The sequence below is a fragment of the Anolis sagrei genome, chromosome 2 (assembly GCF_037176765.1).
Source record: "Anolis sagrei isolate rAnoSag1 chromosome 2, rAnoSag1.mat, whole genome shotgun sequence".
NCBI classification, from domain to species: domain Eukaryota; kingdom Metazoa; phylum Chordata; class Lepidosauria; order Squamata; family Dactyloidae; genus Anolis; species Anolis sagrei.
Genome location: NC_090022.1, coordinates 254168202 through 254185295, shown reverse-complemented (window position 1 = coordinate 254185295; position 17094 = coordinate 254168202). Strand labels below are relative to the sequence as shown.

At 37.8% G+C, this 17094-nt stretch overlaps 1 protein-coding gene across 8 annotated transcripts in view; it reads right to left on the bottom strand.

Annotated features, from left to right (window-relative positions):
* The window catches only part of ARB2A (ARB2 cotranscriptional regulator A), a 237773-nt gene that overhangs the window by 196607 nt on the left and 24072 nt on the right, over positions 1-17094 (bottom strand). For all 8 annotated transcript variants that reach the window (XR_010909335.1, XM_060761780.2, XM_060761783.2 and 5 more), the window contains 2 exons: positions 16163-16228; positions 7483-7674 (listed from right to left, as the gene is read on the bottom strand). Coding sequence is in view for 7 of the 8 variants with exons in the window: in XM_060761780.2 (XP_060617763.2) it covers positions 7483-7674; positions 16163-16228 (258 nt within the window). In the remaining variant the exon portion in view is untranslated. The remainder of the gene's footprint in view (positions 1-7482; positions 7675-16162; positions 16229-17094) is intronic.

Sequence of the window (17094 nt, the reverse complement as noted above, 5' to 3'; positions counted from 1 at the left end):
AGCTCATGTACTACGTGAGGAATACATTCTGGAATCCTTCATGAAATATTATTTTGTGTAAAATCTAGAACCTTTTCCCCTGGCTGCCATGCTGCTGAAAGTTGAAAATGCTGTATAGTACACAATTAAAATATCCCTCCCTCCTCATCTGCTGCCTCCCAGGGGGGAGAGTATTGAAGGAAACTCAGATGTTGGGGTGCCATCTACTGCGTTGTACTCTAGAAAGCAGCGCCCTCCTTGGGTACCAAATCTGACAAGAAGCCCAACTGTGTAAACTCAGACACCTCTCTCAGTCAAGAAAAGAATCCACCTCTTTCCTCTGTGAAGGAAAAAATGGAGTTCCAATTGAACTTCTTTTCACCAAGAAAGGAGTGTGTTTCCTTCCTCTGTCATCCTTTCTCAGAGGACAGAAGTAACTGAAGTTGCAGTTGTTTGTTGAGAAAGGCAATAGACCTCTTTCCATGTGAAAAGAAATGCAGCTGGGTTTTGGTTGCTTCTCCTTGCAGAAGAAAAAGACAGGCGCCTTTCTCAGCAGAGAGATATGGCTTGAGACAGTAAAGTTTCTTATCATAATTGGTATTCAGGGAAGAGTCTGCTTTTGGGAGCTCAGCAAGAATAGCCTGGTTTTCCCCTGACCTTGTCTTCATCTATGAAGGAAGTTGTCAATATGACAAGCAATTTTGTACATTACAGGCAGTCCTCAATTTACGAACAAGATAGGTTCCATAGGTTTGTTCTTGAGTTGAATTTATTTGTAAGTCGGAACAGATCCATTTTTTTCACATGTAATGCTAACGATATACATAAAAAACTTTGGATAGCAGAGGGAAGGGTTAACACCCCCATGGTCTTCATTTTGCTGCCTGTTCCTGTTCAGAAGATTGTACCTCATTTCCTGTCCCTATGATATTTGGATTTCGAAAAATTGGCTTGTTGTGGAAATAAGGATTGATGATAAAGCTTCAGTTAAGACACTTTTCCCCCATGATAACTCTTTCAGAAGTAAATTTCCCTTCTGAGTGATAGATTTATCTCACTTCCTGTTGACCCTTAACTGTGAGTTGTTTGTAAGTTGGATGTTTGTAACTCGGGGACTGCTTGTACATGGAACGGAAAGTTTAAATAATTCATCTAGGTCCTGCCCTCAATCCAATTAAATATCTTAGTATTTCAGAATAAGTGTCTGGATTCATTTTAAGAAATACCATGAAGAAAATTATATTGATAATTAAAACGGAATGATTATATTTCTGATTTTATGCATAAGCAAAATAGTTAAGAACTACAAGTCAAATACTGCCAGAATCCTAAATGATCTCTGTATCTGCACAAATCAAACAGCAGTGCACAGCCATTAGATGTAAATAATGAGCATGCAGCAAATCCAAATGTATAAAACAAACTCTTTATGAAATATTTGAAAACGCTATTCAGGAAAAACAATCAATGTTGGATTTATTAAATATTTAACAAACATATGAACTAAAGTCATGTTGGGTTACTATCCCAAACTACAACAATCATTTTGTTTTGCTTTACATTTTCTTAAGTGCAAATATTAAATAATTAATGAAGGACAGACTTCTTTCATATTAAAACCAATTCATATATTATTTATCATTACTTAGTTTTTTCCATACACTATTTGAAGGTATTTTAATTATCTCTTGGATTTCAAACCTGTAAGCTTCGTAGCAGAAGCCAACAAAAGGTTCTATGTTTCAAACAAGTAAACAGACATTGCAAAATTAAAAAAAAAAATTGAACTCAACCTAAAATTATCTTTCCTATAAATTAATATGTTCTTATTTTCCTTGAATATTCCTCGAAGTCTTTGAGAGACCACATTTATTTTTTATCAGTACACTACATCTAGAAATGTAAAGTTTGCCAAACAATGTTTCTTTAATTTGTTATATATATTTAATGTTTATTGAGTTCAATTTTAAGCATTCTCTATATGTGGAAAGAATGTTAGAAGATGTTTTAGTGATCACAAGGAATAACTACGATATTTTAACAGTTTTTTACTCTTAAAAATATGCTTTCACACAAGTGTAATATTGATTTCTATAGTTCTAGAAGGCAGTAAAAGAGATTAATTCTTCACAGTCACATAGAATTGAAACAAAATAGTTGAAACTTTTAAAAAGGAAGGTAAAGAGTAGATGAACAGAAATATGTATCTAATCTTTTCATTTTTCTAAAGTCGCTCCTGACACGAAAAAAAATTAAGGGAGGCTACTCAAGAACATTCAACTAATTATTATGTTTTATTGACGGCATCTTTCCTTGGGGAGGTTATTTTAAAAGTTTAACCCCTGAGCAAGTCGGGGCTTCTCCTGCCTTTGAAAGTGTCAAGCGCATTGATTATAACTGCAGGAAGTGTTACTTTCTACCCAGAGATTCTCACCCTGCACATTCTTAAACACTGTCTCCCTCCCCAAACAGCTTTGATTCAGCAATTCAGGCCTCTTCAGCTGATATTAAAGGCAGAAGCTCCACAGAAAGGGGATCAGCAGTTAAAACGAAATACAAAGGGAGTGGGGGAAGGGACATAGATCTTGGATGTGGTAGCACAAAGCTGGAGAGAAAAGCAGATTTGAAAAAGACATCAGAGTGACTAAAAAAGAACAATATGACAGAAATTAAACAAGATTTTTATGCTTGCCTTCTATGCATTTAAACTCATCTCAACCTCTATTGAAATTCTGATCATACCAAAACCCCAAGGCTTTTGACATACTTTCATAAATCCACACCTCCTTTCTCTCTTGTCTAATCTCTAGAGTCTCTAGGAGGTATTCCACAAGTTAGAGTGAGGGAAAAACAGAATTCTAATATCTATATGAGCTAACCAAAGAGACCCTAATATGCAATAGAAAGGCATAAAACATACAATATTGTAGATACTTTTAAGTACATTTGCCAGGACTAAAATAGTAACAGTCTATGTAGTGTGTAAACAAGTAAAATAAAATAAACACGTATATTCAAGGAAAACATAACAGTAATTTCATGAGGCAGATGTAGAACAGCAGTAAAATATTGGTAGGAAACTATAATCTATCAAAACCAGGACACACCACGTTTTGAATTCATTTGTAATATTTGAAATTTGAAACTTTGGGTCACTATTAGAATTCAAGAAATGCTACTGCAATGAAGCTTATACACATCCACACATGAAGATCCAAACTTCCACAAAGTAATTGGATTTTCAGAACTGCAAGCGGGTTTATTCCAATTCAGTCATAACAAGGCCAGAAGGTAATGATACATCTGCCATGATGCAACAAGCAGATCTGTCCTCTGTCAAGAGTTGAAATCATAAAGGAATACGCTGTCGTTAACAACCTCTCTCCAAACACTAGAGCTGTCATCTCATTGTTTTCCTTTGTTGGCATGGGTCTAGTATGGGCTTATAAAGTCTGTCAATATAACATTACTTCAAGCATTTAATCTTCACTCTCATTGTTTCTTAAGCAATCATTGACTGAGCTTAAGCAAATTTATGATACACATACATTAAATTTTACAAAGTTTCAGTGTAATACTCATTTGGTTATAAGACATTCAATTCATATTTAACAGTCAGGTATAACATATTACTAATAAATGCTACTGTGAAACATACTTTTTATAATTTGATATGGGAGATTCATTTTATAATCTGAATATTTGATTGTAATTAGCCAGAATTCAGATGAGGGATGCGAATGAAATTTTCATTATAATATTGCTCAACAAATAACATAGCATGTTCACAAGGTCTTCGCATTCTTATTTGTGGTGTAATCTGTTGTAGTTTGCTGTATGATTTATTTAATGGCAGCAGTCTTACTGAAATTTGTATACTTAAATGTTGGATGTGAAAACTTTCTTTTCTTACTTAACCAAAACATAATTCATGTGATTAATATGGATATACTGGATGTGTGTGGCTCTGTGTTTTAGGAGGCAGAGAAAGAACAGGAACTGATAGGATGTCTCATTGCGCATATCCATATCTTCAGTGGATCTGCTACCTTCAGTGCCACTTTGGTAGGAAGAAAGGTGATGTGCAAACCAAATAAGCATATAGACTCCATGGAGAAAATTCCCACAATATGTCCAAGTGCAGTATAACATTTAGTGAAGGTGAGTTGTCTTATATATAACATTTGGTGAAGGTGAGAATCTTATGTATTCAGTATACAGTTATCCCTTCAAATTTGCAGCCTAGTCACTCATGGATTTGATTATTTGCAGATCCCTGCATTTGCCACTATCTTTGCTGCTGCCCTACACGTGACTAAAAATATGTTCTCTCTGAGCATTTGTAGCATTTGTAGGTGATCTACCATGAGTCAATCGTCAACTCCTTTTGAAATTCACTCACAAATGGATTAATCACGATGTGCTAACCAACTAGGCAAGAGTCAATGTTCTTAAGACACTTTTCTTTTCCCAAAAGTTTCATTACTAAGATCTGTCCAACTACTAATTACCTAAATCTACTCTATTGTTTAATGCTTATGCTTCCATGTATGGAGGGTGCTGTTTGTTTTTCGTGGCCAGCACTGAATGATCCTTTATGATAAGTACAACTGCATTTTCAGGATGATACGGGAGGATCAATTCACTCACAAATGGTACTCACCCAAGCCCCGAATTGCAGAGTGGGCTAGACCTTATGGAACGACTGACTAAAGCACTAACCATCTAAATGTTATTTGAGCAGATCCCTAGATATGTCCTGTTCCAACTGACATAATTTGCCTGAATATTCAACTTCACCTAACGATAACCACTATTATTGACTTTAGGTTTTTCTCTGCCCTTTGAAACAGTCTGATTTGATTCTTGAATCAGAAGAATTGAATGTAAACCTTCCAATTCCATATATATGCTCTGACTGTCACATTGTCTGTCATCACCAAGACATGATGACCTCAGACCATGTCCACAAAACTCAGAATTGCTAGGCTTCTGGCACTTTTAACTCTACTACTTTTAACTGCAGATAATTTATATTGTGTCTCTTGTTGAAAACATTCCAAAGGCTTTGTGTAAAATGACCATTGCAGTGAGTCTTCCAGCCCTTCCAGCTCACAACTACTGTCATTCAAACTAGTTCCTATGGGAGCCTTCTCCAAATTTGTGTCTTTCAGACATCATCTTTATTTTTTTTCAATTGCCAGCTGATGGAGTATCAACAATCTTCTTTCAAGTCCTAGATTGGAATCTCCCCCATAGTAAAAATTATAATGCTGATATGCCCATTATCATTCTCATTAGCATCACATCTACATTTTTAGTTGAAGTAACTGTTTTAATAGTTGAATGATGATTTAAATTAATTTGAGGAACCCTGCTCTACAATCTACTTGTTGCAAAAATACTTAGCAGCTGCTCTCCTGCAAGCTTCATTGCCTGACCTGCTCCTTTAATCGAAGGTGGGCATCTATAGACACTGTCTTTGAATATGCTGTAAATTTCGGAGACTCACTGATCGCAGGCAAGTAACTGACACTATCTTCCTGAGAGAGCTCCAGTGCTCATGAATTGACATCATAACAGGTTATGGTAACACTTGCTAAACTGAGCATGCCCTCTCTGTGGAAGCATGTTCTGATATGGTCCCACCTCCCAACCTAGAACACAGTTTATCAAAATGGTGATTTGAAGGTGCCCTCAAAGATTTTGCCAATACTGCAGAGTTTTTCTCCAATCTTTGTAAGCTTTGTAGCTACTTGCCCATTTTTTTCCTTTTCTTTGGTTCTATGACAGCTCTGCAGCACCTTCGTCATATAAAAATTGTCCACAATGACTATCCATCAAAAGCATTCCTCCAGGGTTTTGTTTAAAATCTTCTGACTCATTTTTACTGAAGGACTGAAATACCTTCCTTGATTCTGTTTTCCTTTCCTTCCCCAGAAAAACACCGTGCTGCAATCACCTGAGTGGGGCCATCCCTCCCCTGCCCCCATATGCCGATTTCCTACTCAACAATCATGGAGATGCATTTTTCCTTATTTTTAATTTTTGTGTGCCACTTTTTGTTCTCTACAGATACCTCCCTACTTTTGTCACTGATTTTCTTTTCCACCACTACAATTCTTATTCTATTTATTCACTAAATTTCACTAAATGACATGGAACAGGAAAACCACATTTGGTTGGCAGGACAAGGAAGAAAAAACTGTCTGGAAAGGGAAAAAGTCTGAATAGTGTAAACTGAAAAAGAAGGTAGACTCCTGCCTAGTTGGTTATTGATACCCAAGGATGAACTCATTGGTGAGTGGATTAAGTCTCCTATGCCATCCAAAGAATCTCTGTTTTCAGTGTATTCATAGGAACACCCGGGTGGTGCAATGGGTTAAACCCTTGTGCTAGCAGGACTGCTGACCGATAGGTCAGGGATTCAGACCTGAAGAGACCAGGTTGAGCTCCCTCTGTCAGATCCAGCTCCCCATGTGGGGAAATGAGAGAAGCCTCCCATAAGGATGGTAAAACATCAAACATCCAAGTGACCCCTGGGCAACGACCTTGCAGATGGTCAAGTCTCATACCAGAAGCGACTTGAGTTTCTCAAGTTGCTCCTGGCACAAAAAAAAGTTTATTCATGATTTAAAGACTAGAATGATTAAAGCAATGGAAAGAGCTGAATTTTATATAAATCAGATCATTTTGAAACATTTACAGAAAATAGCAAATCCTTTCTGTGAAGCCTGGTAACACATTTTAGTGTGAATTCTCACTAACGGTCCCTGAAATAATGACTATCTCAAAAATAATTTTGAGAAAAGAGAAACTTTGCCTGCATTCATTTATTTTTCTGGGCTTTGAGCCACATTCCAGTCATGCTTAAATGTTTTCTTCTGGAATAAATCTAGAAACACAGCTTTAAAATTTTTCAAGCAAACCAGTGTTTCACATGTTTTATCAGGAACTGAGGCCTACTGGGAATTCAGGCAACCCTAAAATCAGGACACTCTAAATTTAATAATGGGAATATTTCTGTGTAGTTTGTAGCAGCTCTATCATAGCATTGTGAAAACAGGAGTGTATGTTTTGTGTTAAGCATCTGACTAAATCTGATTGACTTTAATACATTCACTTGTACACGTCATAGAACTTTCTTAATGGCATTTAATTTTGAAAGGGTAGGAACTCAAGTGCCTTCTAGGATCAACTTCCTATACTAATAGGAAGAACAATTTGTGCTTGAGATAAAGTTAACAAAAGCCTTAAGCTGAAACAATGAAACTTAATAGAAAACACTGGGTTGATTTATGTGCGCCATAGACTGCAATTGCAATGACAATATTCAATACAAGTAAAGTACTGCTTTCCTGAAAGCTAAGAATTATTAAACAAAAAGTTTTTTTTAAAGTAAACAGACAGGTGGACATACAGATTTTATATAAATTAGGAAAGAGAAATCATTACCAGAAGAGAAAATGAAAAATACTTCAGAAGACCAAATAATTGCCTTACCTCTATAGCTCTTTTAATATATGGAATCTGAGTGCCACTGTCCAGATCTTCATTTATAATAAGCCTTCTTGCCCACTGTCCAGCTCTAACAACACCACTACCATGAATTAAAACCATCAGTTTGTCAGGATTTGTCATTGCATCTTCACTCATAAAGATAAAACTCTTTGGTTCACTCTCCACTGCATCTACCTAAAATTAAAACAAACCAAACATTCATTAAAAGTACTCAGGTAATTTATTCAGACAATGTAATGGTTGTTATCAGCAGTTAGATTATTATATGGCTCTGGAGTTTGACAAATAAAGTACCCACAAACACAATTTTAGAACATTTGTAACATACTGTGCTTAGCTTTCACTGCTGGTAAAGTGTCAATCTACTCTCAAACCTGTTAATGCCCACTGGCAGAGCAAACACTCCATTTTCAAATCATCACTCTCGGTAGGTATTTCGCTTTGTACTGTTTATCTCTTACATTTGTATCCTGTCCTCCCTGCAAAGAACTGAGAGCAGTATTTTTACTCTCACAACATCCCGAGGAAGGTTAGACTGTGGGAATATGACTTGCTCAAGGCCACACACGGTGCACTTCATAGTTGAACAGGGACTACAAACTAAAAGCTATTCTGAGCTCAGTGGTGTCCAGGTATACCACACATCTAGCAATTAAGTTCAAAATGCCAAGGAGCAACCATAAACACAGCTTTACCATCACTACGGAACATTAACTGCCTGAAACACAACATGTAGCCTATCTGCATAACATTGGTAGGACTACACTTATTGATATACCATGTCCACTTTCACTAGCAATTCTTCATTGTCATATAGATGCATATTGTGATATAATAAGCACATAGGCCCATTTTCACCCACAAAAAACCGTGAGCTTCAGAAATCAGCATGAAAGGGCAGCTGCAAACTCTGCTTAAGGCAGCAGCAGACAAACCTTTGGTTAAACATCAATATAGATGTCTATAGATTTACTGTATCCAGTAAATCCTGTAGCTGTCCCTTAGGCATAAGCAAGCAGATTCCCACCAGTTCCAGCTTACATGGGCAGTGATCAGAGATTAAGTTCAAAACAACCCTGAGAGACAAATAGGATGAATGTGACTTCCCATTCACCCTGTGAACTTCACAGAGATGTGTAGTAATTTTGGGTCAGGCCAAAGAAGACTATAGTCAAACACAAACCTGTATTTGAGAAAAGCTGATTTTATTGAGCTCAGGGAACTAGTGGGCAGAATCCCATGGCAAGAGAAGCTAAAAGAAAACGAAATCAAGCAGGGGTGAGAGTTCATGAAGAAAGGAAATGGGTGAAGTGCCAGATGAATGGAGACAAGAAAACATTGCCTCTTTTTGCAAAAAGGGCAAAAAAAATAAATCTGTAGGACTACAGGCCAGTCAGCCTGACTTCAACATCACAAAAAAATTAAGAGTGGCTCATTCAAGAGTCTATTTGCAGGTTTCTTGGTTACAATTCACAGATTAGTAGGTACTCATCTAATCATATCTTTTTCCAAGACCACTACTCTTCAACATTTTTATGAATTACTTGGTTGATGGGGTGGAAGGTATCCTTATCAAGCTTGCAGTGGATACAAAATGGGGAGGGGTAGCTAAAACTGCAAGATAGGGACATTGAAAAGGACGATAAACTAAAAAACTGGACTAAAATCAACAAAATGAAATTCAACAGAAACAAAGATAACATTAGTATTCACAAAAACCAAACTCGACAGTACTACATGTGAAAAGGACCTTGAGATTATTATTGATCATAAGTTGAACGTGAGACAGCAGTATGATGATGCAGAAAAGAAAGCAAATACTATTTTAGTCTGTATTAAGAGAGCCATATTTTTCAAGGCAAGAGGAATAATAGCTGCACTATACTATGCACTGATCAGGCCTCATCTGGAGTAGTGTGTATTCTTCTGGATGCCTCATTTTAAGGACAGAGCCAAATTGGAGTGAGTTCAAAGAAGGACAAAAATGACTTAAGAACAAAAATTACGAGGAAGGACAAAGGAGCTGGGTTTTTTCAGCCTGGTGAAGAGAGTAATGAAGGGCGACTTTTTAAATATTTCAGGAGAGAAGGATGAAGTTTGTTCTTTGTTATCCCAGAGCGGAGGACCACATGATTTCTAGTTACAGGGATGAGGCAGTAAGCAAAGTTGTTCTAGCCTGCATCAATAGAACTATAATGTCCAGATCAAGGGAAGTAATACTGTAGTACCACTCTATTTTGGTATCACTCCATTATGATAGCAACATACCTCGCCTGAAGTGCTGTGATTAGTTCTGAATGCCGAACTTTAAGATTAGTAACAAGCTACACAAAGGAGAGCATTAAGATGGTTAAAGGGTCTGCAGTGCAAGCTCTATGATAGTGAAATGGACTATGTTGACTCTTTTATTACAGCTCTCTCTCTCTCTCTGTATGTGTATATATGTGTGTGTGTGTGTGTTGGGTGGGCACCTGTCAGGCAAATTTCAGCACTGGATTACCAGAATTACCATGGTTGGATGGTACCTTTCATCACTACAGACCTATAATTCTGAATTTCATCATCATAGGCTATCAGTCGTGGATGAGTAAGATTGCCTTCCAAGTATAGAGTCTTTGTGGTGGGTCCGTAGGTGACTATAGAGACCTATTCTTCATCTGAATGTTCGTTTGCAGTGAGGAAATCACTTTCCAGATGGAAGGCTGTCCCAACAAGGACTGGCTTGATGTGCCTTCCTTTTGACATTTCTCTCTTTCATCCTACATTTGTGCCACTTCGAATTCCACAGCACTGTTGGTAACAGCTGACCTTCAGTTAGAACGCTCAAGGGCCAAAGCTTCCCAGTTTCACTGTTTTTAAGGTTAGCTTTAAGATCATCTTTAAAACTCTTTTGCTGACCACCAGCATTTCGTTTTCCATTCTTGAGTTGAGAGTAGAATAACTGCTTTGGGAAACTGAACGGGCATTCAGACAACATGGCTGGTCCAGCAAAATTGATGGCAGAGGATCATCACTTCAGTGCTAGTGTTCTTTGCTTCTTCCAGCACAGTGACATTTGTCTGCCTGTCTTCCCAAGAGATTTGCAGGATTTTTGGAGGCAGTGCTGATGGAATCGTTCTAGAAGTTGAGATTGATGCTTGTCAATGGTCCACATTTTGCAGGCGCATAACATGGTTGGGAGGACAATAGGTTTATAAACAAGCGTCTTGGTAACCCTACAAATGTCCTGATTCTCAAACACTTTCTGCTTCTCATTCGAAGAAATGCTGCACTCGCAGAGCTCAGATGGTGTTGTATTTCAGTGTCGATGTTGACTTTTGTGGAGAGGTCGACATTTTCTAATTTACACCATTAAACTGTGTTTCTGGCATTGCAGATGGATTGGTTGGTGCCTGCTGATAGAGCACTTTGGTTTTCTCAATGTTCAACGAGAGGCCAAGCTTTCTGTAGGCTTCTGCAAAGTTGTTTAGAGTGGCTTGCAGGTCTTCTTCTGAATGACCACAGACTACATTATCATTAGCATATTGGAGTTTGATAACAAATGCGGTTGTGACCTTGGTTTTGGCTTTCAGTCTGCTGAGGTTAAATAGCTTGCCATCTGTCCAATAGATTATTTCCATGTCAGTAAGAAGCTTCCCATCAGCAAGGTGCAGTATCATAGGGATAAACATGTTGGTTAATGGTTAAGTTATTGTTTTTATATGTTAAAATGCATTTTATAGTTCTATTTTAAAAGTTTATTTTAACCGTACATTGCTTTAAGGCATCAAATAGTTGCCTATGTGTAAAGCCGCCTTGAATCCCCTCTGGGGTTGAGAAAGGCGGGATAGAAATGTCATAAATAAATAAATAAGATGGAAAATAAGGTTGGGGCAATAACACATTCTGCATTTATCACATGAATAAATAAACCATGCCTGGTTCAGGCTGTATGCCAAGAATGAATTACTGATACAGGGTCATGCAGCACTGGCACCTCCAAGACTTCAAGCAATCATAGAAACATGGCACATGAGATTTGCAAATTGTTCCTGTACAATGCGTGAAATAACATCCAAAAGTGCATAAGTATCCAATTGCCATCACAGGGACTTGTGAAACCCACTAACAGTTTTCAGCATAATACATTACTCATTACAAACTAGTTACAGAATTATTTTCAGTCTGCTGAAAGTAATGGCTTAGGGATTTCAAACTTGTGGGCACAATGTTTTTAACATTTTTTTCTTCCATATGAGTGTAAACTCTTCCTATAGAAAACTCTTGTATGTTTCCTTGTCAGTGATATAATTAGACAAGCAATTTTATTACATTCTCTTATGGGCTGTCCTTTTGCAGGTGAAACATGATGCAGAAGAACTGGTGTGAATGCTCAAATATATAACCACTGCTTATACTCATGATCCAAAAAAGACCAAGTAAAGATATTAATGACATGAAGTACTGATGGAAGGAACTGGTATAAACATCCATAGATGGTTTATAGAGCAGCCAGGGGGATCATTTAAGAATGCCCAGGGCTAAAGAAGGATGTAAATGAAAAGGAAGTACTAGAAACTTTTGAAGTGCTCATAGAAAACATTTTGCTAAACAATCCATAAAGCAAATAGAGAATTCCTCTCTATTCAACCGTACTATAGGCATTTGTACCTCCATGAAATAGACAAATAAATAAATAAATAAGAAAGTAAAAGGAATGTCAAAGCTTGTTTTCCACTTCCCTGGAGACTAGGACGCGGAACAATGGCTTCAAAATACAAGAAAGGTGATTCCATCTGAACATGAGGAAGAACTTCCTGACTGTGAGAGCCGTTCAGCAGTGGAACTCTCTGCCCCGGAGTGTGGTGGAGGCTCCTTCTTTGGAAGCTTTTAAACAGAGGCTATCTGTCAGGGGTGGTCTGAATGCAGTTTTCCGCTTCTTGGCAGGGGGTTGGACTGGATGGCCCATGAGGTCCCTTCCAACTCTATGATTCTATGATTCTAACTATGATGATGGAGTCTGTTGCAGCTGCAATTTTTTCATAGTATTTCATAAGAACTCCAATTTTTAGTCCCAACCATAGCAGACCCACTAAATAATTTAAAACATAGTGGATAAAGATTTAAGCAAATTTTGTGGATTCAATGAAAAAACTCTTTTAAGAAAAGAATCATCATCATCATCATCATCATCATCATCATCATCATGCATTTTCCCTGTTCAGGATACAAGATGATTTACAAAATTAAAACAAATACAATTAAAACAAATTATTACTATGACATTTTCACTCAGCAAGACCTCAGATCTTTGGGGTAGGTTAAGTCTTTATTGCTTTATATGTAATTACCAGATTATTCTAATACTTTAGATACAAAATCCAGTCATGGCTCCAACTGCAATGTTTTGGGAAGTCAGGCAGGATAAAAAATAGTCATTATCAATACCTATGTATGGCAATATATTTAATGAAATACCCATCAAAGTTCTACGAAGGAATTCTGGAAATAACCTTTACCTTAATTATACTTGAACTTTTAAAAAGCCAACTTGTCTTCAAACTGCTGTATTTCATTAAGTGAAGCTTTCACTAGAGGATATATATAAGAAGGTGACACCAGTGCCCAATCACACTTTATTGACAAGTCAATCTAGCTTACAATTTCTTTTTCATTATGGTGAGATTGTAAAAGGCAATTTGTATCTTCACAATTGGCTGTTTAGAACAGCCTAGAGTTCTTTCAAACAATTGCTTAAAACAGATTATAAAACAGAGCTTTATTTAACCCTAATAATCCATGTTAATATTGTTATGTATAAAAAGCAAATTTACAACAAGCTGCTATCTACCCAAGACCATTAAATCATCATATCATACAGCATTATTTTACTGGGGAGATTACTTTTTATTCCTCTCTCCCTCATTCAAGTTGATTTTATTCAGGCTGTAAATCTTTTAGAGTTATATCACTCAAGATTATTTTAAGCAGTTTAACCTTTTTTCAATTATTTAATATAATTTTAATCTTTTAAACTTTGGTAATTATTTCTTGTTTTAAGTTGATTTTATTGAAAGTCACCTTAAAATATTTAGGAAAACATCAGGTTTTAATTTTTTAAGAAAAAAAAGAGTAATCTTGCTCTCATTTGACTCTACTCTCATTCACAGAATAGAGAGTAGAGTCATAGAATGATAAAAGAAATCTTAAAAATTACAAAGACCTGAAGGCAAGCAAATAATGATTACCTAATTAGTCCTTAGACTTGTTTGATCAAAGCATCTTTATAGGAGGCGATAGGACCTCTTCGAGGAGAAGATGGGGCAATGCTGACAGGGGATAGGGAAAAGGCAGAACTACTTAATGCCTTCTTTGCCTCGGTCTTCTCACAAAAAGAGTGTCTTCAACCTCAGCAAGATGGAGTGGATGAGGGATTGGAGGACATCCAACCCCAAATTGGGAAAGAAGTCGTCCAGGAATAACTGGCCGCTCTTAATGAGTTCAAGTCCCCAGGGCCAGATCAACTACACCCAAGAGTATTGAAGGAACTAGCGGAAGTCATTTCGGAACCATTGGCAACCATCTTTGAGAGTTCTTGGAGAACGGGAGAAGTTCCAGCAGATTGGAGGAGGGCCAATGTGGTCCCAATCTTCAAGAAGGGAAAAAAGGATGACCCAAACAACTACCGTCCGGTCAGCCTCACGTCGATACCGGGCAAGATTCTGGAAAAGATTGTTAAGGAAGCGGTCTGCAAACACTTAGAAACAAATGCAGTCATCGCTAATAGTCAACATGGATTTATCAAAAACAAGTCATGCCAGACTAATCTGATCTCTTTTTTCGATAGAGTTACAAGCTGGGTAGATGCGGGAAATGCCGTGGATGTAGCGTACCTGGATTTCAGTAAGGCCTTCGACAAGGTCCCCCATGACCTTCTGGCAAGGAAACTAGTCCAATGTGGGCTAGGCAAAACTACGGTGAGGTGGATCTGTAATTGGTTAAGTGGACGAACACAGAGAGTGCTCGCTAATGCTTCCTCTTCATCTTGGAAAGAAGTGACAAGTGGAGTGCCGCAGGGTTCCGTCCTGGGCCCGGTCCTGTTCAACATCTTTATTAATGACTTAGATGAAGGGCTAGAAGGCATGATCATCAAGTTTGCAGACGACACCAAATTGGGAGGGATAGCCAATAGTCCAGAGGACAGGAGCAGAATTCAAAACGATCTTGACAGATTAGAGAGATGGGCCAAAACTAACAAAATGAAGTTCAACAGTGACAAATGCAAGATACTCCACTTTGGCAGAAAAAATGAAATGCAAAGATACAGAATGGGGGACGCCTGGCTCGAGAGCAGTACGTGTGAAAAAGATCTTGGAGTCCTCGTGGACAACAAGTTAAACATGAGCCAACAATGTGATGTGGCGGCAAAAAAAGCCAATGGGATTTTGGCCTGCATCAATAGAAGCATAGTGTCTAGATCTAAGGAAGTAATGCTACCCCTCTATTCTGCTTTGGTTAGACCACATCTGGAATATTGTGTCCAATTCTGGGCACCACAATTCAAGAGAGATATTGACAAGCTGGAAAGTGTCCAGAGGAGGGCGACTAAAATGATCAAGGGTCTGGAGAACAAGCCCTATGAGGAGCGGCTTAGGGAACTGGGCATGTTTAGCCTGAAGAAGAGAAGGCTGAGAGGAGATATGATAGCCATGTATAAATATGTGAGAGGAAGCCACAGGGAGGAGGGAGCAAGCTTGTTTTCTGCTTCCTTGGAGACTAGGACGCGGAACAATGGCTTCAAACTACAAGAGAGGAGATTCCATCTGAACATTAGGAAGAACTTCCTGACTGTGAGAGCCGTTCAGCAGTGGAACTCTCTGCCCCGGAGTGTGGTGGAGGCTCCTTCTTTGGAAGCTTTTAAGCAGAGGCTGGATGGCCATTTGTCAGGGGTGATTTGAATGCAATATTCCTGCTTCTTGGCAGGGGGTTGGACTGGATGGCCCATGAGGTCTCTTCCAACTCTATGATTCTATGATTCTATAGTTTTTTCCCCTCAGAGAATCAAGAGATACAACCCTACAAACCTTCTATTATAACAGCTATTATTTGGGTATTCAGAGCTTGCTCCCTAAAAGTGTTTCAGTGCTATACTAGGATCAAGCACAAACCCAACTTTTTCTTGCTGAAACAATCTATAAATCCCCCTGCAAGGATTGTTTCCATTATTTATTTTTAATATTAATTTGGCCTATTTTCATGTTTAATAATATATGCAGTTTTGTAGTGTGAATCAATTGGTTCTTTTTAGTGTTCCAGCAAGTCAGACAAACTCTTATTCTTCCAGGACAACACCTTTCCCACAACCCGGTTTTCTGTTTTTCCCATTTAAATTGTCAGCTCACATACTACACTCACTGAGCATCTTTAAAAGCTACTTGGTTATTTACCAAGCATGTTCTAAAGATGCTCAGTGAGTATAGTATGTGGCCTGGCAGTTTAAATGGGCTCCTGTTTACTGGAGTTCTTAGATTTATCTGAGAAATAGATTCGATTCTGTTCAGCTGGGTTTACTATCCTGTGGGCATGCATAAGACTCAGCTCTTGTGATGAAGTGGGTCTGACTATCTGAAATCTTTCTCCTATTTCTAAGTTATTGGGGAATAGTATCATATATTTAACTTACCGGAATAAGCACTTTTTTCAAATGGCATTCTTCTTCTAGTAGTTCATATACATATTTAGTGATGATCTATAAGAGAAAACAGTTGTACAACACTCACATAGATTCTTCCAATATTTACATGAATTTCAATGAAAAAATGTTAATCCAATTTTTGGGGGAACATGTATATACAGGCAGTCCCTGAGTTACAAGCATCCGATTTACAAAAGACTCATAGTTAAAAATGGAGGTGGGACAACAGGAAGTGAGAAAATTCTACTGCTAGGAAGGGAAATTCACCCCTGAAAGAGTTATCATGGGGAAAAGGTGTCTCCACTGAAGCTTTATCACCAATCCTTGTTTTGACAAGAAGCCATTTTTTTCAAAATCCAATTATCACAGAAAGTGAGGTGAAATCTTTTGAACAGGGGCACACCCAGCAAAACAAACATTACAAGTGTTTAACCCTTCCCTATACTATCCAACCTCCCCCCCCCCCCCAATATCTATTACAACTTACATACAAATTCAACTGAAGAACAAACATACAGAACCTGTCTTGTTTGTAACCTGGGGACTGCCTGTATATTGATTTCACAATGTTACAATCTTTTGAAAAAGCTATCAATTGAAAAAAGGCAGAAACCTTGCCTCACTGCCCTGATATGTACATTTATCCAGAGGCTTATCATAACTTCACCTTCTTTTCATGAGAACTATGTGGCTGAAAACTAAGGATAAAATGTTTTTATATAATATACATACTGAGAGAGACAGAAATGATTGTTTTTCTGAGGACAAGTTTGAAAATAATTTCAGCAGGTAGTTCACTTAAAATCCCTTTGTTACCGCAGGTCCATTTCTGGAACCGCTCTGACAGATCTTTATTCAACCTTTATTTACCAAGCACAGAAAGGACAGGTAAAAGGTGCCTTTGAAAAAAAATCTACCCT